The following is a 23,780-nucleotide window of genomic DNA, read 5'->3' as shown; positions in this document are numbered from 1 at the left end:
GAAGAAGCACAAAAGCTGTGGGATTATTTGGAGAAAAGGTTTTGTGAATCGAGTGGCCTCCGCCTCCAACAATTGCGCACCTCTATTGCAACCTGTAAACAATTGTCGAATATGACAGTTGAGGATCATTACACTACTCTAATGGGATTCTATGATGATCTAATTCGCCTCAAGCCTCCACATGGATGTGAAGCCGTTTTCTCCAATATTTCTTGAGCTTAACATGGTATCACAGCCTCTCTAATTTCTAGAGGTTTTTTTCGATCCTTGGTTGTTTTTTCCGCAAATTGTTTATGTTTGTGAGATTAGGCTTCTATTTATTTTAACAAATTCCACAAATTTTGATTTTAATTTTTGGGCGAATTAAGGTTCCTAATTTTTCCAAAATTTAAATTTTTTCTGGTTTAGCTATCGATTTAGGCTTCAAAATCCTCAATTCGTGAGCTGTGTTGCTGTTTTTGGTGCGCATCTTACCTGTGCGTGCTGTGTTGCGGTGCTCCTGTGGCGTGCTGCTGTGTTTTGGTTTGTGTGGTGCTGCTCTGTTCAATGCTACGGGTGTGTGTGTGAGAAGGTGCGTTTGTGTGGTGTGTGCGCGCAAGGTGTTGGCAGGGTGTGCTGCTAGGTGTGTTGTGTGTGTGTGTGTGTGTTTGGTGTGCAGCAGACCTAAGGCAGCTCGTGTGTGTGCGTGTGTTTGTTTATTGTGGTGCTCGTAATTTTGTGCGATGGCGGACGATGATACACCTCCTCCACCTCCTTCACCTCCCACTAAGTATGAGCCTTTCACCGATTACTATCTTCATCCGAGCGAAGGTTCTCAATTGGTGATTTGTCCCGTGTTGCTTTCCGTTGACAACTATGAAGAGTGGTCGAGGTCAATTCGCAATAATCTTTGGTCCAAGAGCAAGCTCAGGTTTGTTGATGGTTATATTGTTCAACCCGACTGTGGGTCTTGTTCGTGCAATGTTATTGCAAAGTACGAGCTTGACAGAGAAGAGGAGAAATTGCACCAATTTTTAATTGGTATTGACGATGGAAAATATGTGGTGGTGAGGACTAATCTTCTGTCCCAGCAGCCCCCCATGACTCTAGACAGAGCATATCAAGCGTTTCTCCAGGAGGAACAATCTCGCGGAATTGCTTAAAGAAAGGTTTAACAGGCGAAGGAGGAGGCTCACGTGTTTGCTCTTTCCAAGGATCGATCAAAGGGCTCCTTGTTTCACCGCGAAAAAGCCAAATTGTCTTGTACTCACTGTCAGCGTACTGGCCATGACAACACAGGTTGCTTTGTGTTGCGCATCCCGAATGGTGGCTGGAGAAGTATGGAAAGAAAGGTCACGGCACATCGTCTTCTGTTTCTGATCGCAACAACCCAAATCCTTCCCCTGCTGCTTCTGCTTTAGTGGTGCGTGCTACTTCTGTAGGCAGCACCCCAAGTGACTCCTCTGCCTCAAGCTCTGCAAATCAGCTTGCCCTCTCTGCCCCTGCTCTCACTGCTCTGTCCGAACTCTAACCGGAACATATTAAGACCCTATTACATATGATTAATCATCGTCAGCAAGACAAGATGATTGGTGAGTATTTTTCTCTTTCTTGGATTATCGACACAGGAGCCTCTTATCATGTGACGGGAGATGAATCGTGTCTCACTGATGTGCAATCCGTTTCTCCTTGCCCTATTGGTCTTCCGGATGGTACACAAGTTGTAGCAACGAAGGAAGGACGTGTGTATTTGGCTAATGGGATTACTCTCGAACATGTTTGATTTGTTCCCAAGTTGAAATGCAATTTGATTTCGGTGTCAAAAATGATTGATGATTCTTATTGTTTTGTCCGATTCACTGACTCTTTATGTGCTATACAGGACCAACACTTGAGGAGCCTGATTGGAGGCGGTGAACGAATAGATGGACTCTACTATTTCTGGCGAATTCCTAAAGTATGTGCGGTGACAGTTCCTGAGGTCTCTACTTTCGAGCTCTGGCATCGTCGTATGGGTCATCCGTCGGAAAGAATTGTCAAGTTAGTTCTTGCAATTAGTACTAGTTCTGGTAGCAAATCTTTGAATAAAGCATGTCAAATTTGTCCGCAAGCTAAACAAACACAGGATAGTTTTCCTGATAGTGATAGTAGGACTAGTCGTATTTTTGAATTGATACATTGTGACTTGTGGGGGCCGTATAAAACGCCTTCTACTTGTGGTGCACACTATTTTTTGACCATTGTTGATGATTTTTCTAGAGGTGTTTGAGTTTATTTATTGACTGATAAAACCGAAGTTTATTCTTCCTTTTGTTCTTTCTTTGCCATGATTAAATGTCAATTTGATGTAATTGTCAAATATGTACGAAGTGACAATGGTACCGAATTCAAACCCATGTTAACTTTTTTTTAATGATAATGGCATTATTTTTCAAACCTCTTATGTTGGAACTCCACAACAAAATGGTCGTGTTGAGCGTAAGCATCAACATATCTTGAATGTGAGTCGTGCTTTGATGCATGTTTCAAGGAAATCTTCCGATTGATTTTTGGGGTGAATGTGTTCTTGGGGCGGTGTATTTGATTAACCGCACTCCCTCTCTTTTATTGGCTAATTAAACTCCCTATGAAATTTTATTTGGCAAAGAACCAAATTTTGATGAGTTACGGGTGTTTGGTTCTCTTTGTTTTGCTCATAACCAAAAAGCCAAAGGTGATAAATTCGCACCACATAGTAGAAAATGTGTATTTATGGGCTAACCTCATGGCAAGAAAGGTTGAAAATTATATGATCTTGATACGGGGGAAATCTTTGTGTCACGAGACGTTAAGTTTAATGAGAATGAGTTTCCGTTTGCTGATGATAATGCCTTGCATAATACTCATGATGATATTTCTGCCACTTCAACTAATCATACTGGGGTTGACCTTGATTTTCTTGAGGATCTTGAGCACATTTTAGATGTGGGTGAGACTGCTATTAATTTTGACACTCACGGCAGTACGGATCGCAACAAGGCTGCGGCAAATAGCCCACACAGCAGCCTGCACACACCAGAAAACAGTGTGCACCGTAGCCCACCTGCGGCAAACAGCCCAGACCGCATCCTGCACGTGGCAGATTTTGCCTCCGAGGCTGCTGGTGCATCTGCTTGCAGGCAGCCCGACCCCTACATCACTCCTGCGCTCTCTACTGCCTCTATCACTGAGCATAGTCCGAGCAGCAACTCTGAAACTGAAAATGAACCTTCTAGCACCTCGAATAATTTAGATTTGGGTCGTGGCTTAAGAGAACGACACCCTCCGGGTTGGCACCGTGATTATGTCGCACATACTATCTCTATCTCGAGTCCATCTACTTCTCCAAGTTCACCGTCCACTCCATTCTCCTCAGGTACTCCTTACCCCTTAGCACATTTTGTGAATTGTGATAAATTTTCTGTGCCACACCGTGTTTTTATTGCAGTTGTTGACACGATGGTTGAGCCTTGTAATTTCAAGGAGGCAATGCAAGATGAGGGGTGGAAAGAAGCTATGAAAAAAGAAATTGATGCATTAGAAAAAAAATGGCACATGGGTAATGGAAAAATTGCCTCCGGAAAGAAAGCTCTTGGGTGTCGATGGGTTTACAAGGTCAAACTTAATTCTGATGGCACACTCGAGAGATTGAAGGCTCGTCTAGTTATATTTGGTAATCATCAGGTTGAGGGTATTGATTACAATGAGACTTTTGCTCCTGTTGCTAAAATGGTCACTGTTCGTGCTTTTCTTGCTGTCGCTGCTGCAAAGAATTGGGAATTGCATCAGATGAATGTCCACAATGCATTTCTTCATGGTGATCTTGAAGAGGAAGTTTATATAAAGCTTCCCTTTGGGTTTCATGGCTCTCAACCTGGTATGGTGTGCCTTCTTCTGAAGTCGTTGTATGGTTTTTGGCAAGCACCTCGTTGTTGGTACTCTAAATTGGCCTCCTCTCTGAAAAGGTACGGTTTTGTGCAATCGTACTCTGACTATTCTCTTTTTAATCTACAATCTGGGTATATTCAACTTAGTGTTCTGGTGTATGTTGATGACTTGATAATTTTTGGTAATGATTCTTCTACGATTTCAAAATTCAAGTCATACTTGAATGACTGTTTTCATATGAAAGATTTGGGTGTTTTGAAGTATTTTCTTGGTGTTGAGGTTGCTCGTAGTCCGGAAGGCATATTTTTATGTCAACGGAAATATACACTTGACATTATTGCAGAGTCTGGTTTGCTAGGTGCTCGTCCGGAAAGTACTCCTATTAAGCAGAATCATACTCTAGCGAAATCAGAGTCCTCTTTTCTTTCTGATCCAGAGCAGTATCGACGGCTTTGGGTCGTCTGATTTATTTGTCTTTTACTAGACCGGATTTGGCATACGCGGTGCATATTTTGTCTCAATTTACGCAACACCCGCGACAGGACCATTGGGAAGCTGCTTTTCGTGCAGTGCGGTACTTGAAAGGATGTCCGGGTCAGGGAATCCTTATGAGTTCGGATTGCGATTTACATATTACAGGTTGGTGTGATTCGGATTGGGCAGGTTGTCCCTTGCCGCGACGTTCTATCTCTGGTTGGTTGGTGTTTCTTGGTGCTTCTCCTATATCTTGGAAGACTAAGAAACAGGACACTGTGGCCAAGTCTTCTTCAGAGGCCGAATTCCGCTCAATGTCTAAAATTACGGATGATTTGAAATGGTTAAAGACTCTTATTCTGAGGTTGGGTGTCTCGCATCCCCGTGCTATGAGTTTGTTTTGTGATAATCAATCTACTTTGTATATTGCGCAGAATTCGGTTTTCCATGAGCGTACCAAGCACATTGAGGTGGATTGTTATTATCTTCGTTATGCGATTCAGGATGGTATCATTAGTCCGTCTTATGTGAAGACAACAGACCAATTAGCGGATATATTCACCTAGGCTTTGAGTAAAAATCAATTCATGTATTTACTTGGCAAGTTGGGCATTTGTGATTTGCATGCTCCAACTTGAGGGGGGGGGGGTGTTAGGGCCTATTATTGTGTATAGTGTATAGTTATCGGGCCTATTTTATGAGCGCTATTTTATTTGCTAGGTTGTATATATACGCTCGTCATACTCTAATGAAAACCACGGAAAATTAATTCCTGACAGTTTTTTTTCCTAATAGAACAACAAGTTTGTCGTGGGTCATGGGTATAAACTTTGGATTCTTTTTTTTTTTTTTTTTTTTTGAAAGTGTCTCACTTAGACTAATTTAGTATTGTTAAACTTTGACCAATGATATTTTAAATTATTAGTTATTGATAGAGTATATATATATATATCGATCTTGGGTTGCCGCCATAAGCTTAAATCTTTCGTCGAGTTGGTCCTTAATAAGGTTGTATCAAGAGCCAACATGCGTGACACAAATATCACGGTTTCAAATCTTATCCACCTCTACTTTTAAGTGGAATATTTTGTGTTGGTATGAGGGGGGTCCATGCCGCATCCACACTTTTACCCAAATGGCTCTTATATGAGGGGGTATATATATATATATATATATATATATATATATATATATATATATATATATATATATATATATATATATATCGATCCTGGGCTTCAGCCATTGATCACTATCAAAATGATGTATGTGAATAATGCACACGTCAAAATGAAGCAATATAATGATTTATATATTTTTTTTCTTGTTTTACCCTTACCCTAAATTGATCTTTCTTTCGGTGTTATACTTTTATTTATGGTGAAATATTTCATTTTACATTGTATAATCTATCTATTTCCTCTCGTGGTCTTTGCTCATACTTTTTTTTTAACTCTTTCACATCGCTTACTTTTCAACAAATAACTTCAAATTTTTAAAACAATTTTAGTCTTACAACCAATTGTTCCTTGCAAGGTACAATACGTTATCATATTTGTTCATCTGTATAGAATAATATATTTTTTATTGCACAATTCAATTATACAAATTGAGTAAATATTTTTTGCTCATTTAAAAGCACAATTATGTTTTCTCTCCTCTTTCACTCACTAAACTCAAACACAATCAAAATATTTTATACATTATTGAATTGTTTGGATTGAGAGAATTGGAGGGAAAGGAAGAGAAGAGATAAGAGGGATTCATTTTCCCCCCCTCTTAAATAACCCAAATCCTTCCAGTGTTGGAAAGATTTGGAGGGAAAATGTAAGCTTACCTTCTCCCTCCCCTTCCATCTCCCCCCCCCCCCCCTCCTTTTTCATCCATCCCTTCCATTTTTCTTCCATTTTGCTATCAAAACAAACTGTTTAACACTATGATTGGATAGGGATAAAGAAGAGAAGAGAAAAGGAGAGATGCATCATCCTTTGTTTGGATATCTAATGCAAGGAGAAAAGGAGAGAGAAACAAAAGGATCGGATCCATATTCCTTCAATAATCTAAATCCCTCCTTTGTCGAAGAGATGTACGTGAAAGGAAAATGGAATGTCACATTTTCCCTTTCCTCGCCTCTCTTTCTCTTCCCTCTTTTTCTTTCCCTTCCCTTTCCCTCCACTATTGTTATCCAAACATAGTGTATATGTGGGTAAAATGGTAATGCTTTAAAAAATTGGAGTATGTGAGACAAGTTCATCATGCACGAACAATTTCGTAAATGAAATAGAAAAAGTTTTACTTTATTTACAGTTCAATGCTTTAACACATCATAAAAAAATCACAAATTCAGCAATCTCATTTAATACTTTTGAAGCACCCTTTTGAAGACATGATCTCAAACTTCAATAAGAATATATACAAAATTCAAACAGATTGCTATTGCTTGGGATTCGAGTAAGTAGAGGCAGAATCAAACTGTAAATTTTCCATGGAAATGCTGCCTTGATACGGAACCGCCCCCGGGGTTGAACGACAATCGGCCGAGAAGGCAATAATGGAGAATTGGCCAAGTATGCAAGCAACAAATCCCATCCAGCCACCGGCGTGGAACAAGCCATGTTTCATGGTGTAGCAAAGTCCTTTTGAGGTGAGAAACTCTCGACGAGTGCTCAGGTTAGCAGCATATACTAGAAGACCAATTCCAATTATAGAACCAACCCTGTAACATATGATAAGCATAGAAAACAAAAAAAAAATTATTAGGCTAATAAGTTTTTATTATAGGAAATTTGATTTTAATAATCCTAATTTTATGCCATTTATTTTAAATAATACCAACATTGGATCATTTATACTTTAAATAATCCCAACTTTGAAAAAAGAAAACGCAAGTAAAGTTGGGATTATTAGAATAATCGAAAGTTGAGATTATTTCACTAGTAGAAAAATACAAAAAGGCACTGCTCTATGGCCACCGGTTTTTGAAAACCGATGGCTTAAAAAATGGGCGGGATAGGCTAATTTAAATTGCCACCGGTTCAAACCGAACCGGTGGCATAAATGGTAAAGGCCACCGGTTTGAACCCGTGGCAATAATCAGTTTAAAAAAAAAAGCCCCCCATATAAACCCCAAACCCTACCTCTATTACCTCTCCTCTCATCAGCCGCTCCTCTTTCTCTCTCCTCTCCCCTCTCCTCTTTCTCTCTCCTGCTCTCCCCTCTCTTCTCTGTTCTCATCTCCTTCTCCTTCTCATCTCCTTCTTCGATCTCCTTCTCCTTCTCATCTCCTTCTTCGATCTCCTTCGTCTCCTTCGCCCTCCTCTTCTCCTTCGATCTCCTCGTCTCCTTCTCTCTCCTCTCCCTCGTCTCGTCTCACCGCCACCACGGCCGCCACCAAGTCCAAACAACAACAACAACACCCTCGCTCAGTGTATGCATGTTTATGGGTTTAATTATTCAAGGTTAGGTTTCTGGGTTTAATTATTTTTGTCAAATGTCTTGATTTTTTTGGGTTGTTGTAATATTGTTCGGAATTGATGGGTTTAATTGATTTTGGAATTTTCTAGGGTGATTTTGAAAATTTTTGCGTTTAATTTCTGGGTTTAATCGATTTTAATTCGATTTTGTTTATTTTAATCTATTTCGGGATTTTCTAGGGTGATTTTAATCGATTTGAAGTCGATTTTTTTGATTTTATTTTTAATTTATGGGTTTTTTTTTACGAGTTCTTGGTCATCAATTTCTGGGTTTAATCGATTTTGATTCGATTTTTTTAATTTTAATCTATTTTGGGATAATCTGGGGTGATTTTAATCGATTTGAAGTCGATTTTTTTGATTTTTTGGGTTTTTTTTTCTGGGTTTGATTTTATTCTGGGGTGATTTTGGGTTTTTTCTGGGGTTGATTTTTTGGGTTTTTTTTTTGGGTTTGATTTTTGGGATAATCTGGGGTGATTTTGGGTTTTTTTCTGGGTTTGATTTTTTGGGTTAAATTTTTTGGGTGATTTTGGGTTTAATTTTTTGGGTTTTTTTCTGGGTTTGATTTCATTTAAGTTCTTGGTTTTCGTTTTTTTTTCGCAGCTTATTTATTTTAATCGATTTATTTTTTTGTTTTGATTGGTTCAGGTATATTGATTTAGATCTTAAATCGAAGAATCAAGCCGAAGAATCAAGATACAAGAATTTTGATTTTGATGTTGTAATATTTTTTTATATGTTGTAATTGTTCGTTTTTTTAGGAAATACTTGATCGATTTTATTGATCTATATTGTAATTTTTTATTATATATTATAAATTATCGATTATATTTATCGATATTGTTTGATTTGTGTTTTGATGTTCTAATTTTTTTTTGATTTAATTGTTCTATTATATTTCTTTTTGAAAAAAGCCAAAAAAAAAAATATTACATAACATGTACATTGCCACCGGTTAACCGGTGCTATTTATATTTAATACAAAAAAAAATAAAGCGGGAATTGTTTTTTGCCACCGGTTAACCGGTGGCAATACTTGATTTTGCCACCGGTTTTGAACCGGTGGCTTTGTATTTGACTTATTGCCACCCCCCAAATGACCCCCGGTTCAAAACCGGTGGCATAGGGGGGTTTTGAACCGGTGCCCAAATGGTTTTTTCGCCTAGTGTTTAAAGTAAATTGAGCAAAGTTGGGATTATTAAAGTGTATTTTTCTTTTATTAATCCCAATTGTTATTATTATGGAATGATCTTAAGATTTGGGATGTTTTCTTCTAACATAGCATGATTGTAGCTTTCAATTTTGAACATATCGAATTTTGATTATAGCAAGTCTTCTTCCAAAGTTGGTACTATACCAGAATAAGTTTTAATTAAACATCTTTTATGATCTGTTTAGTATCACTGTAGCTTTCAATTTTCAAACTAAGATTATATAATACTTCCTTCGTTTTCTTTTAGATGCAATACACCCTTTAGCGCGGTAATTAAGAAATGTGGGGTTTACATGATATGATAAACTTTAAAATAGGATGAGTGGTTGTTAAAAGTGTAATTTAGTGGGTCATGTGCTTTAAATAAGAGATATAGTATAGTTTTTCCTTAAAGTAAATTTCCTTTTATAGTGTGTTGCAAGTATTGTGACATTTCCTTTTTAGGGAAGTGTTGCAAGTAAAGAAAACGGAGAAAGTATATGTTATATAAGAATAAAATATTAGTGTGATTTAATGAAATTATGGTTATTAAGAAAACTGACAAAAAAATGTAAAGATCTTCAACTTTCATTTTTTATGGTTTTTGATAACGAACAAACCTTTAGATGCAAGTTTTTAAATGTTTCATACAATCAAACATATGAATTAGTTTTTAAGGTTATTTTTTGCAAGTAGGATGACTCATTATAGTTTCGTGTTAGTTGGGAATCTTGACAATAAACTAACATGTTTAACACTGAAACCTTTGACATACACATACTTTTTGTTTAATTACCCTTGACGCTTACTTATTTGTTTTCTTGACCAATTTGAGTCATGTTATCATATTGTGTTAGCTTTTGTCAACTCTATCAAATGTAACTTCAAATTAGATAGCAAATATATGACATCTTGTGAATTTTCTTCATCATAATAAATTAGGTGACCCTTCAAGACAAGGGCTTAACAAAAATTCAAGGATCGAACACTTGTTGAAAATATCCAAGCACGTAAAGGTGATAGCTTTTCCACTTGAAAATTGCATAAAAAAAAAAAAGAATAATTACTGATAGAGTATAAAACATATTCTTGGGCCTCAACCATCAGCTTAAGCTTTTGGTTGAGTTGGTCCGCTAACATGGTATCAGAGCCAGCGTGACATAAAGGTCACGGGTTCAAATCTCATCCACCCCCCACTTTCAAGTGGAATATTAAGCGCAGGGTATGAGGAGGACCCATGCTGCATCCGACCTTCTAGCCCAACGGGCTCTCGTGTGAGGGGGCGTGATAGAGTATAAAACATATTCTTGGGCCTCAACCATCAGCTTAAGCTTTTGGTTGAGTTGGTCCGCTAATAATTACGTACCACGATAAAATGAACCTTAAGATTGCAATCATTTTACGAAGAGGGAATGATTTAGTGCTGATACGATTTCTTCCTCGATAAACACATCGAGCTGCAGCAGTAATAGCTATTTGGGTTAGAAGTGTGAATAATGTCGCTGTATATCCTAGTATTTTTACTGGATTGCTTGGATATTTGCATTTACCGAATTCCAATATACTAATGTCTGATACCTAACAACCATCAACATGAACAAATATTATACGAATTTGAACTAATTCGAATTCAAGTCAGGTCAAGCCTCAAACCAATGCAAGGGATATTCATCACCACCAATGCCATTGCAATTTTAAGGCTTAATTCTTTGGTTAAATTAAAACAAGTTCTTTACAAGATAGTTGATTCAACCATGTATGAGTTTAAATTTATTTGTTAAAAATATACATAATTATTCATATTTTGTTTAAATTATTCATAATTATTCAACCATCTATTGATTAAACTTACAACTTTGGCCATCATCAATAATCTTTTTTTTTCTTTTTCTTTTTTCTTTAATTTATTTATTTATATTTTGATGGTAAACCTATCTATATATCATCTACAATAATCTTGCATATATGTCCCTTAAAAAAATCACATAAAGTTGATTAAAGCTATAAATTACAAACATTAGAGAAATGAAAGCTAAGCTAAATAAACATACCTTAATCTTTTTAGCCTCAGCGGCATAAGCAAGAGCAAAAGCTACCGCACCTAGGAAACTCACAGCCATGTATACCATGATATTGAGCTTTCCCATGTTGACTTTGCTTCTGTTATCTTAGAATTGTCCTAAACTATGTTGCTTTATAATTACTTTTAATTCACATTTTAATTATATGACGTTTCATGTGTTCGCCTTCCTTTTCAATTTGGATCATTTCAAAAACTTTGATCAAATTCTACGGACCTTTAGTTTTATTTTTGTTGAATCCGTTTATGATCTTACTCCTTCAACTACATCACACTACTATTGCAAATTTTTTATACACTCTCCCTTCAATTAGGTTTTTTTTTTATTTTTTTTATTTTTTTTTTAATTTTAAAATTCCTTAGACTCACACACAATTACATAATCTCTTTAGCAACAACTTCTTTCGTTGCCAAAAAGAAAATTTCTTATACTGATAGTAAATACATCTTTTTCAAACTCAGTGATTTATGAAAAGGAAAATTTGTTAATTACTACCTCAAAATAGAGGCTTTGTCACTTACTACCCCTAAAAAAAAAGTTTCTAATTACTACCCCTAATTCGCCTAAATTGCACCGATTACTACCCAAGTGCACTTTCCGATGATTTAACTCACCTTATGACGCCATAACCCCCTATTTAACCAAACTTAACTCTAACTCTCGTATAATTAACCTAACCAACCCAATAATTAACCTTCATTAACACAAATTAACTAACTCAATTTACCCCAACTACTCATCTGATATAAATCAAATGAGATGACCCAATTCAACTTGTCAAACGGCTCCTTCACCATTATCAACTCAATCTTCTCATCCTATCCACTGTAAATCACCAAATCTTTCATCCTCTTGTCACATCGCACACTTCAGCTTGCAAAAGGAAGGCTTTTGAAAAGGTTTGCTCCAATGTTGTGTTATAATGGTCTGAATTTTAGGGTTTATTGTAAATTTTGGGTTTTTTCATAATTGAACACTTGATCAGAATTAAACCTTCAATTGAAACCATACCGTACCATTTGGTTTTGGTTGCAGATGAGTTTGCAAATTTCTCGAGCAAATAGAGTGCTTTGTAGGTGCGAATTACATACAAACCCTAATTTGCCTTTGTTCTTCCGCATTTTTTACAAAATACAATTGGAATGTCGTTTACAATGCAAGCAAATTACTTTGTTAGTTAGGGAAAATTGTGAGCTTGCAATTATTGCGCACATGAATTACAATTCTGGGTTTTAGATGGGTTTTGCTAAGGAAGAAGAATAATTCATAGGAGAGAGAGATGGGAGGGAATTAACCTTTTTAAAAAAAAAAAATTTGGCAGACTTAGGTGAGGGTAATATATGGGGGGTAATTAGTTGGGGGTAATTTTTTTTAATTTGGGTTGGTTAGGTTAATTATACTAGAGTTAGGGTTAAGTTTGGTTAAATAGGGGTTATGACGTCACAAGGTGATTTAAATCACCGGAAAGTGCATTTGGGTAGTAATTGGTGCAATTTAGGTGAATTAGGGGTAGTAATTAGAAACTTTTTTTTTAGGGGTAGTAAGTGACAAAGCCTCTGTTTTTGAGGTAGTAATTAACAAATTTTCCTTTATGAAAACAACCATCAGTCTTGTATAAAATGGGCTACGTTAATTTTCCCACTGAATACCAACAACTCATTGGTAGTCTTCAATATCTAAATCTTACAAGGCCAGACGTAGCATTTGTGGTAAACAAACTAGCTCAATACATGCAAAGGCCAACTGACCAACACATGCAAGCTCTTCATCGGCTCCTTCGATATCTTAAAGGCACAATGAACATAGGTCTGATTATACACAAAAACTCTCCGCTCAATCTTCATGCATACTCGGATGCAGATTGGGCACGTGACAAAGATGATTATATATCAACAACAGCTTATATGGTCTACCTAGGCAAAAATCCAATATCTTGGACCTCTAGGAAGCAATGCACAAGAGCAAGATCATCTACCGAGGCCGAGTACAGAGCAGTGGAAAATGAAACTGCTGAAATCTTGTGGGTACAAAATTTATTCAAAGAGCTTGGTCACAAAGTTAATATGGCACCAGTCGTCTACTGTGATAATGCGGGTGCAACCTATGTAAGTGCAAACCCTGTGTTCCACTCTAAAATAAAGCACTTAGCCTTGGATTATCATTTTGTTAGAGAAAACGTACAATGTGGGAAACTAAGAGTTGCATACATCTCAACAAATGACCATCTCGCAGATGCATTAACAAAGCCTCTACCTCGTCAAACTTACCATACTCTGATCAGTAAAATCGGTCTTTCCGCTTACCCGACCGTTTTTGAGGGGGCGTGTAAAGGATTGTGATTGACAATCTAAAGTCAAACACAATATTAACGGCTTAATCATGAGCTGTAGCTATGCCTTGATTTAAAGAATTCAATTCCATTATCATAGCTGTAAATATTCCTTTGATATTATCTTCCTTGATTCAAGAGGTTGTAATCTTGTATTACCGTATTTAGTTAGCTCTTGTACTACTATATATACTATGTGAATATTCAATGAGAAAAGCATCCTTCTTCCATCACTCTCTATAGATTCTTGAATAAGGTTAGTGAGAATTGTTATTTTGAGTATTGAATAGGGAAGTTGAAGTATTCTTAAAGATCAGGGAGGAGGTGTTAAAATTCTTGAACCTTTTTATAATATGATTTTCCCTTAAATTTTTACATTTTGCTATGAATTTAATTTTCACTAAATTAAAAACCAAAATTCCTAAACCTATTTTGTTATTTGTACAATTGGACTGATGTATGTATGGATGAGCTCATAGTTTGGGCAAGCTGTGCTATGCTTTTATTTACTCTAATTTTACTTTGTTGCTTGGTCTATGTTGAATTGTTCAAAGAACTCTTCTCGATGATTCGAGTTGCTCCCACCCTTGAAAACTAAAGACAGAAATTCGACTATAAGTCTACGGATTTCTCTAATTCACTCCTCCTGTTAGTGCTCTGTATATGCTCCATATGGTTCCTTTAGGTTAGAGGTGTCAATTCGGATAACCTGATGGAGTTTGGGTCAGGTCTGTTCGGGTCGGATCTGTTCGGGTCGGATATGTTCGTATCAAAATTATCCTTTTAACTCGGATCGGGTCAAATTCGGGTCATGGTCTATCGAGTCATGGTCTATCGAGTCCGGGTCAGATATGGGTCGGGTCAACTCCAGATCGGTTCACTTTCGATTCGGATAAATTTGGATCGGGTTTATAACGGGTTTAACCGGATAACTTCGGGTCGGATGAATTTGGGTCGGGTTGATATCGGTTCGGATGATTTCGGTTCGGTCAAGTTCGGTTTGATTAAGATAAGGTTGATCCGTTGATTCATTAAATGGTCAGTTTTGATTAAATTCCTTTTTGTGTTTGGCTGGATTTTGGTCGAGCTGACCAAATTCATATCCAAATAAGGTTATTTTTAATCTAGAGACATTATTGAGTTTTTACCTTATTATTGGTTCAATATGATTATTAATTACGAAGCACGAAGTTTTAGTTTTCTCATTTGATCAAGTTATGTATAATTTTTATCTTAAAGGAAAATTGTGATTGAATAATTATCGATAACTTATCATACCTATATAAGTGAGACCGAGCTAGTGATATATTGACGAGTAATAGTTACATATGGTGTTATATACAAAAAAGAATATCATTTTTTTAAGGTTATTACAAGGTCACAACTCTTCATCAATTGTACAATCTTACGAGGTTATGAGTTCTGTACTATTAGTTTAGTTTATTACTAATTCAATTTGTATAAGATATTTGTTAGAATTGTTAGAATTACTTTATTACTAATTCAATTTTTATATTAAAAACTTTACATTATACATATTGATAGTTAATTGTTATTATGTACATTCTTTTTATTTGAGCATAAATTATTGCATATGTATGTAGTGTGTATATAACCGTACGATGTATAATGCCTATAATTCTAGGATAATGCACAGTTGTAGAGGAAGTAGTAATGAAAGAATGTTATGTATTTGTAAATACATAATAATGATTAAAATATTCTAAAAACACATGGTAGAGAGAGAAAAAAAGAGAGAGATAGGAAGAGAGAGCTCTTTATATGGACCCACCTACTTTTTGGTCAGATTGTCTCACGTGATGGGTTTGTAGTAAACTTAAGACTTCAGACTATTTCTTTGTAGTAAAAAAGTTAACTTATTAATAATAAGTAAATATATAGTATAAAAACTTGAATAAAAAGGTCAATAATCAACTGTGGTCGGGTTAAATTTGGATCGGGTAAAAATTAAATAGAGTCGGGTTAATATCAGTTCAGGTCAAAACAGATCGGATCTGATCGGTTATTTATCGGGTCAATTTCGGATCGGGTTGAGCTCAGGTCGGGTCAAATCGGTTTGGTTTGAGTTTAGGTCGGGTCAAATCGGATTCGGGTTGAGTTCAGGTCGGATCAAATCTGTGCCGGGTTGTGTTCAGATCGGGTCAAGTTCGGATTCGGGTTGAGTTCAGTTCGGTTACAAATCGGGTTTAGGTCTTGAATTTCTCGGATCAAATCGGATCGGTTACAGTTCGAAACGGATAATTTTTTTCGGGTCGGTTCGGGTTTGACACCTCTACTTTAGGCAGTGTCAAAGGTAACCCAGTTATTGGAGTTCATTTGAGGTGACCATGACAAAGTCTAATGCACAAGTGTAGTCTACTCAAATAGAAGAAATTGGTGATTATTCTAATAATCTATCTTAATTTATTCGAAAATTAAAGCATATATTCAGGTATATTCTATCCCTTCTAGACTTCTAGTTCAGTTGTTAATTGGTTTTCAGCCTTTTTTTTTTTTTTTTTTTTACATAAATCAATATATTGGTTTTTCTTTTAATAGTTCTATGATTTTCATTTCTATGAATCTGCATTACTTGAAAGTAATGGATCTTTAGGATGAATTGAGCAAGTTAAGTCAAGGACAGCTGATATCTCTTATCCAATTATTTGTGGGAGTGTTATTAAATTTCAAGATAATACTTACGGTAGTAAGATTTGCATAGTATGTATTTGCTAGTTTATCATAATTCTTTTGAATATTATTCTGAAAAATCTGACCCAAAGATTCCCCGTTTAACATGTATCGTGGTAAAAGATTAAACCCTTAATCAAGTATACTTGGGTTATAACGTTAACTGAGCATATTATTTCAATATATAAATAATTTTTGTAACTTGGGCTATGAATGTAATAATGTTTGAATTTTGTCTTGCATTGTATGATGCAAAGCTTGACACCCTTATATATTAATTAATTAATTGTTCAATGAATGATTTTTGGGATAAGAATGAATCAGGTTCTTCCTCAAGTGTTATTTTGTGCTAATTAATTTTATTTGCTTGTTGCAGACTTGCAGCCATTCACCATTCACCAAGTTCCTAAAGAGTTTTACTTTATGCTAATTTGTGATGTTGCTTACCGAGTACAAGATGTTCTCAATCTCTAACTCAGCTATCAATGAATGCAAGTCTTGAACTCAAATAGTGATGTAAAATTAGAATATTATCATTTGTAATGGAAAATTCTCTAATTGACATATTCGACTATAATTAATATGCAATAAAAATATTACTTTTGTTTTATTATATAATATTTGTTTTTTTTTAAAAAAAAAAAGAGATCAAATTTGGTTTTATTTGGGGGTATTAAAGAGATCAAATTTGGTTTTATTTAGTCTTTTTCACCCGTTTGAGGTCAAAATAAAAAAATAATAATAATTTTTATTCTTACATTGGTATTGTCAATTAGTACCCAAATACTAATAACTAAAACCAAATAAAGTTTTGTTGCTATAATACAATACAAAGTTGGTATGCTATCAATTTCATAATTTAACAATTACACTCATTAAAAACAAATTTCTAAATAAGTTACAACTTTAATAATAATAATAATAATAATAATAATAATAATAATCTCAAGGGGTGCAGCAGGGTGATCCCCTTGGTCCTTTGCTTTTTTCTTTGGTTTTACAACCCCTAGTGTGTAATATTAGAGAGACTTTTGATGTATGTCTTCAGGCTTGGTATTTAGATGACGGCACGATTATTGGTGACACTTTGGTGGTGGGGCAAGTTCTGCAGTTGATTATGGAGGAAGGACCTCGTTCTGGGTTATGTCTTAACGTGGAAAAAACTGAAGTTTTCTAGCCTACGGAAGACCCTCGAAGCAGGCTGGTGGGTGTCTTTCCGCCTAATATTGCTCGACCTTTGCGTGGATTTAGGTTGCTTGGAGGTCCCGCTAGTTCCGATTCTAGTTTCAGTGGTGAGCTTGCGATGCAGAGGGTGACCAAGACCATTGCCCTTATGGATAAGGTCGCTATGCTAGATGATCAGTGTGAACTGTTGTTACTTAGGGCATGTACTGGAGTTTCAAAACTCTACTTTGCATTACGTACTTGTCCTCCTAGTACTTTTGAGGTAGCTCAGCGCACTTTTGATGGAGCTCTTCGATCTTCCTTGGAGCGTATTGTTACCGCTTCGGGGCCTGGGTTTGGTGATTGGCAGTGGCGGCTTGCCACCTTACCATTTGCGTTTGGAGGGCTTGGTGGTGTTTATTCTTCAGGTGATGTTCGTCACTATGCTTTTCTTGCTTCTCGGTTGCAGTCTGTTGGGTTGCAGACACAACTTCTTCGGCATGCTGGCATTGTTGGTCTTGGACGAGCCTTTGAGGATGCGTTATGTCTGTTTAATGGAACAGTGGAGTCTGACATTTTGAGTAATCCTAGTGAGTTTGCTGCCCCTAAACTCATGAAGAAATTGGCAGATATGTATTTCACAAAGATTACCGCTTCTGCAGAATCTGCTTATTCTTCAACTCCTCGACAATCAGCATTATGGAAATCACAGCAGGGTGATCACACCTCTGCTTGGCTTCGGGCGGTTCCTATTTCGGGGTTGGGTCAGACGATGAACGCCAAGACTTATCGCTGTGTGTTGTCCTATTGGTTGGGTGTTCCATTGTTCTCTATCTCGACGTCGTGCTCTGCTTGTTCGAGGGCTTTTGCTGGAGATATTTTCGGTGATCACGCGGTGTCTTGTGCTGGTATTGTGGGTATTAAACATCGGCATAATGTTGTTCGGGATACCCTTGTTGATGTTTGCTATCGTTCTGGGATTTCAGCGAGAAAAGAGGTTGACATTGGGTTGGCTGGAGGGAACGACGAGGCCCTCAGACCTACGGATGTGTTACTTTATTCATGGGATCGTGGTCGCGATGTCTGTGTTGATTTGACAGGGTCTTCTCCTTTGACACAGTCAGGGCTATCTGACTTTATTCCTGGGCGGGTTGTGGCTGATACTGCTCATCGGAAGCGGGTTAAGTATGAAGCTCGATGTCAGGCGATTGGATATGGTTTCATTCCATTCTCCTTTTCTTCGCTTGGGGAATTAGAGAAGGAGGCTGTTGCGTTACTGAAGCGGATTCAGAGGTTCTCGACGACGCAAGACATTGGGGCTCGTGTTGCAGCTCATATTTTCACTAGGGTAGGATTTGCTATAGCTAGAGGAGTCGGGGCTCAGATTGTATCTCGGCTTCCCACTAATTTATTGTAGGTTGTATGACTTTTGTTTTTGAGATAATAATAATAATAATAATAATAATAATAATAATAATAATAATAATAACTAATTTTATTGTAGGTTGTATGACGTTTGTTTTTGAGATTTAATAATAATAATAATAATAATAATAATAATAATAATAATAATAATAATAATAATAATAATAATAATAATAATAATAATAATAATAATAATAATAATAATATTAGTAGTAGTACGTGGCTAGTAAGTGCTGATGTCCGTTGTGCAGACGTGTCGGAATGATGTCACAAAACTTGTGATATATAGAAACCAGAAAAAGGATGCCAATGAAATCAGTTTAGGGCTGGCAATGGATCGGAGGTGGATCGGGTGGAGCTTAAATCACCTCCATCCGCCAACGATCCATCCGTCATCCAACCCATCCATCACCATTTAATTCTTCATCCACATCCAATCCATCCATTATCCGCGGATGAATCGGGTGAATAACGGGTGAAATGTATACCTTTTTTACCAACATATAACAAATGTATACCTTTTAATTCATAAATCCAACTTCATACCAACAAACATCAATTGTAGACCAACACTAAGCATCAAGTCTATCGCAATTTAATTCATTATGCAATTCACCTTCACAATTACATCTCCAAAAAAAGAAGAATATAATGGTTCAATTCATCAATCCCCAACATAAACACATGCTTGTACATTTTTTTTGAGAGAAAAACGCATGCTTGTACATAAGTTTGGTTCATAAGAACATAAGACATGAGAACACTACTTTGAAATTTCTTAGATTTCTAATTATTATTTTCAATTACATCATAATTAAACACCAACAACAATTTTAACAATTTTCAACTACTTTTTTTTTTTTAACTTTCTTTCTCTCTCTCTCTCTTGGAGTCACATGACTTTTTTTTTTTTCTTTTTTTTTTTTTTACATCTATTCTAATTTATTTATTAGTCCTTGCTAGAGACATTCTTGTCTCTAGTTGCTAAATGCTTAGACATTCCCCAGAATAAACAACCCCGCAAGGCAGAAAGGCAATCATGTGTTACTAAAGTGACAGTGAAACACAACTCAACACAAATCGCTTCAGAATGAATGAGAGAAATACCAACCTTAACCACATAGGACTAAGAAGGATCTCATTCCCTAAGCTATTAGTAGTAGATGAAACGGATTAATAGATAATTTATTTATTTATTTATTTTGACAAAAGAGCTATCAAATAAAAAGAAAACTAAAAACAAATGTCAACAAACAGCTAAAACAGAAAATACAATAACTGACGAAGCCTAACACAACCAGACACCAGTGAGAAAGAGTTACCCACAAACGAGAAACCTTTTGAACTTGGCAAATCAAAAGAAATTGAACCGAAGCGCGCAACTCCCGAATGAGCCACCAGGCAGAAATTTCCATTGAACCACAACGCAGAAGATAAGTAAGGAGGGCATCACAATTTGTATAAATCCAGATTTTCAGGAAGCCTTTACGAATAGCAAACTCCAAACCTCCAAACGCAGGCCGAACTATCCAGCTTGCTCCAGCCCCATAAGTAGAACAATCCCAAGCCCCATCTATAATCAAACAAGCCATTGGAGAAATATAAGGTAACCCCCGTAGACAAAGCCACTGGACATCCCGCCTAGCTTCCAAACAAACCAAACTGAAAGACTGCAAAAACCTCTTCCAATCCAGAGCATGCATACTACGAAGAAGCCAATCTGTCGCTAAACCAACAATTATCCCAGGAAACCTAACAACATTCCTAAACCTCAGTTGATTACGAGAAATCCAAATCAAGACTAATAGATAATTGTGACTGCCAATTTGTATGTTCCAAAATTTCAGATTCAATCGTAGTTAATGAGACATTAAGTCCCTCCTCCTTGAGCGGCTCAGCAAGTTTGAACACTTAACTGATATATGAACATGAAATAAATGACGTAAATGATGTCTTAAAAATAAAATCATAGGGGAAGGGAAGTCATCAAACAAGTTTGTATAATCAGAAAGTGGACAAATTATTCAAGGGTGGCTGGTCATTAAAAAGGTGTTGGAAAAGCATATACGTAGTACAATATTATTATGTCATGAACGAAGTATATAAAATGTACAATTAAATCAATAGGAGCACGAAGTGGATTTTTCATTTTTGACAGCATACAAGTTGTAAATATACATCAGTGATTCTCCAAAATTAACAGTCCTGGAGTGAGTGACCAAGATAAGCTGCCCAGATAGAGAAAATAGTAAGAGCAAACTTAATCGTCTTCAGTAATCAGTACCCAAAATGACTTAGGCCAAGCAAAAAACCAAGTCTATACAGCATTCATTTACAAAAAGCTCAGCATCCACATACAGAGTTGCCCTCAGTTTGTACCAACCCAATCCACGTAACCCGGCTGTCCTATAAGCAAGATCATAACCAAAAACCAGCATATTCACCTAAAACAAAAAATCTCTTTACTTGACAATGGATTTCGTATTCACAAGCCTCCCATTCAAATTCTTCTTCCGAGTGTATACTTTAATGCCAAGTCTTGGGTCCTTGCACATAGAAAGACTAGTTCTTGCAACCAAATTCATATCAGCCTTCCTAGCATTTAGTTTTGGCGGTTTTGGCCTGCACAATTACAGAATTCCACCAATCCAAGCCTAGTTAAGTACTTACCAGAATTTCACATGATACAAGTCAATGATAAAAATGTCTTCGAAACTGGAATAGAAAAAAGCAAGAGGGTAGACAGACACTCACACAGCAGACGAGATGACCGGAGCAACTGGAGCTGGAGAAGAAGAACTGCAAATTAAAAAATCACACACAGCCATAAGCAAGCTTTTATATAACATGCATATTTTCAAACAACTAGCCAACATACAAGAGTATAACTCACCCTGCTGCACACGTCCATACTTGTCTGGTCATCGAAATGCGCTACAAGCCAAAACATACAACCGTGTTAAAAAAACAGCAAAATATAAAAATTATGTTGTGAGGAACCCGAAATGAAAGATCAAGAAGCACAGCAAAAGCTATCAGACATTAGCAGCAAACACAAACAAAAGAACCTGCTGCCAATACAAACATAATCCAGTTTTTATGAGGTGAACTAACAGCATCAACATTGTATCAGTAACCTATGGGAAAGCGGGACGTGAGGTTGATTGTCATTACATATCTCGGGCAGTCTATTCGAAGTGTGCTCAAGGTTTAAAGGACAACTGCATCAAGGCTCTATCAAACATTGCCATTTCACTATTTCATTCTAACTTATTCAAAATGAGAATGTTTTACAATAACAATTGCTGCATTATGGCCTATGCATATTTCATAGTATAAGTTCCCTATAACAAGCAAAGCACAGGCATAGAAACCATAAAATTTCTGCAATTACTACCAATTAAACGTTACTACTATATCAGATTAATTGGTGAATACCCACCATTATCGGAGCGGCAAAAACACCAATTTTTCCATCTTCCACAACGTTTAGTTCCCGCAAAGTGTTATTATCACCCTTTAAATACCGTCCCCGGTTAACAAGAATTTGAGTTCCAGCAGGGAAGTCATCTGGTCCAAAAACATCTTCAATTTTTTTCTTGAGATCGCGAATCTGAAACAAGTAATGGCCGGGTCAGAATCACAATTAAACTTGACAGAGATTGAAAGCACCATATTCCAATTAAGCAATATGCATCGATGCAGAAACAGACAATATATGATTATGTTCGACCATGCCTTTTACATTCATATAAATTCTAATAGGATTGTGATTAGAATAAGATGGTTTTATTATTCTAAATTGAATAGGATTGTGATTAGGATTATCATATAACTCAAGTAGTCCTTGAGATCAGATAGAGAATAAGATTCTATTTTGTTTATTGGGTTTAGATTCTACAACTACTACAAATTCCAAATTCAAATAAACTATCCATTCATCAAATTCAAAGTTGCGCCAATTTGCATTAAAAACAACTAACACACAGATTCATCAAACAAAAAACACTAATTTCATCCACAAACAAATAAACATGAAAATTAATTCCACAATAAAACACCATAAAGGCATACCTTATCGTCAGGGTTGACTTCAATCTCCATTCGAGGTCTTCCTAACCCCTGGATTTTGATCTTCATTCTTTCTTTCTCTCTCTCCCGAAAACAAACCCTAATCACAAAGCCAAAGAGAAAAATTTCTGTATAAGGTAACGATTACCCAGTTAATTCGATTCGATATATAGGGGTGTGATGTGTGAATTAGGGTATTTGGCTGGACCGGACTGTATAGATTTCAGTCCAAATATCAACAATCCAAATCCAGTTCAAATTTATATGTACTTTAAGTGTAATTGTTAATGGTTGAGGTCAACCTCAGCCAACACTAGCTGAGGTCACTGCCAAATTGAACATTTGGTGTAATAAAAATGAACATTTTCTAGCTGAACCTATTTTACAATAATTTTGTATTTTTTAATAATTAAATGTTCATTTTCATGCACTATAATGTTCATTCTTATAAAATAAATGTTCATTTTCATGTGTTATGATGTTCATTCTTATAAAAAATAAATGTTCATTTTATTTTTTAATTAATATGAAGTACAAATTTTTGTGTTTGTCCAGTTGTATAAAATGTTTGTTTTTATAATAATGGATGTTCAATGAACATTAGCATTTTGTTCATTATTTAAAAACATATTGTTGATTTATTTAATTGGTGTAGGCACGGAAATTTTATCAAGTGTCGTTACATATTGTTCGGGTCAAAGTCAAATTGTTGACTCGAATATATTGACTATATAATTAATATGGGTTACCTTAGCCCGTATTATTTATTTTAGTTAAACTCATTTAATTAATAATAAAGTCCAACAAAATGGATTTGATTTAATTTAAATGGGTCATTTATGAAAGGAGGTGGAAATGGATATGAGGCCCATTTAGCGGTCATCTTGAAACCCTAGCTTGGGAGAACTCTATAAATAGAACTCTCCTCCCTCATTTCACACACATGAAAAATCCAGAGAAAAACCTCTCTACAAAAAAACCTCTCTACTCAAAAA

At 36.1% G+C, this 23,780-nt stretch overlaps 3 protein-coding genes across 3 annotated transcripts; 1 reads left to right on the top strand and 2 right to left on the bottom strand.

The window, feature by feature from the left end:
* The first annotated feature begins 1,537 nt into the window (after positions 1-1,537).
* Positions 1,538-4,350, top strand: LOC145607024 (uncharacterized). The gene is made up of 5 exons (XM_081662813.1): positions 1,538-1,756; positions 1,862-2,240; positions 2,804-3,373; positions 3,446-3,688; positions 4,229-4,350. Exons 1-5 carry the CDS (start codon positions 1,538-1,540, stop codon positions 4,348-4,350), a joined length of 1,533 nt encoding a protein of 510 aa, XP_081518939.1.
* A 2,442-nt stretch (positions 4,351-6,792) lies between these two features.
* Positions 6,793-11,171, bottom strand: LOC145607023 (uncharacterized). Its single transcript, XM_081662812.1, has 3 exons — positions 11,076-11,171; positions 10,406-10,602; positions 6,793-7,075 (listed from the first exon to the last, which is right to left on the bottom strand). Exons 1-3 carry the CDS (start codon positions 11,169-11,171, stop codon positions 6,793-6,795), a joined length of 576 nt encoding a protein of 191 aa, XP_081518938.1.
* A 9,653-nt stretch (positions 11,172-20,824) lies between these two features.
* Positions 20,825-22,999, bottom strand: LOC145608484 (ubiquitin receptor RAD23c-like). The gene is made up of 5 exons (XM_081664100.1): positions 22,789-22,999; positions 22,157-22,327; positions 21,608-21,648; positions 21,469-21,513; positions 20,825-21,336 (listed from the first exon to the last, which is right to left on the bottom strand). Exons 1-5 carry the CDS (start codon positions 22,852-22,854, stop codon positions 21,177-21,179), a joined length of 483 nt encoding a protein of 160 aa, XP_081520226.1. The 5' UTR covers positions 22,855-22,999; the 3' UTR covers positions 20,825-21,176.
* Positions 23,000-23,780: the final 781 nt, after the last annotated feature.

Source organism: Chenopodium album, chromosome 23, assembly GCF_948465745.1.
Source record: "Chenopodium album chromosome 23, dcCheAlbu1.1, whole genome shotgun sequence".
Classification (NCBI taxonomy): Eukaryota; Viridiplantae; Streptophyta; class Magnoliopsida; order Caryophyllales; family Amaranthaceae; genus Chenopodium; species Chenopodium album.
Note: the sequence above shows the minus strand (reverse complement) of the source record. Positions and strands in the feature narration are given on the sequence as shown.

Excerpts from the sequence above, each read along its gene's own strand:
- LOC145607024 (XM_081662813.1), top strand. The coding sequence starts at position 1,538 with ATGATTAATCATCGTCAGCAAGACAAGATGATTGGTGAGTATTTTTCT. Across the intron at positions 2,241-2,803 it reads TGTTGATGATTTTTCTAGAG|ACGTTAAGTTTAATGAGAAT; the intron begins GTGTTTGAGTTT and ends TTGTGTCACGAG. Across the intron at positions 3,374-3,445 it reads GTCCACTCCATTCTCCTCAG|TTGTTGACACGATGGTTGAG; the intron begins GTACTCCTTACC and ends TTTTTATTGCAG.
- LOC145607023 (XM_081662812.1), bottom strand. The coding sequence starts at position 11,171 with ATGGGAAAGCTCAATATCATGGTATACATGGCTGTGAGTTTCCTAGGT. Across the intron at positions 10,603-11,075 it reads CTGAGGCTAAAAAGATTAAG|GTATCAGACATTAGTATATT; the intron begins GTATGTTTATTT and ends GATGGTTGTTAG. Across the intron at positions 7,076-10,405 it reads AAAATGATTGCAATCTTAAG|GGTTGGTTCTATAATTGGAA; the intron begins GTTCATTTTATC and ends CATATGTTACAG.
- LOC145608484 (XM_081664100.1), bottom strand. The coding sequence starts at position 22,854 with ATGAAGATCAAAATCCAGGGGTTAGGAAGACCTCGAATGGAGATTGAA. Across the intron at positions 21,649-22,156 it reads TTTTTGCCGCTCCGATAATG|CGCATTTCGATGACCAGACA; the intron begins GTGGGTATTCAC and ends TTTGGCTTGTAG. Across the intron at positions 21,337-21,468 it reads CCGGTCATCTCGTCTGCTGT|GCCAAAACCGCCAAAACTAA; the intron begins GTGAGTGTCTGT and ends GTAATTGTGCAG.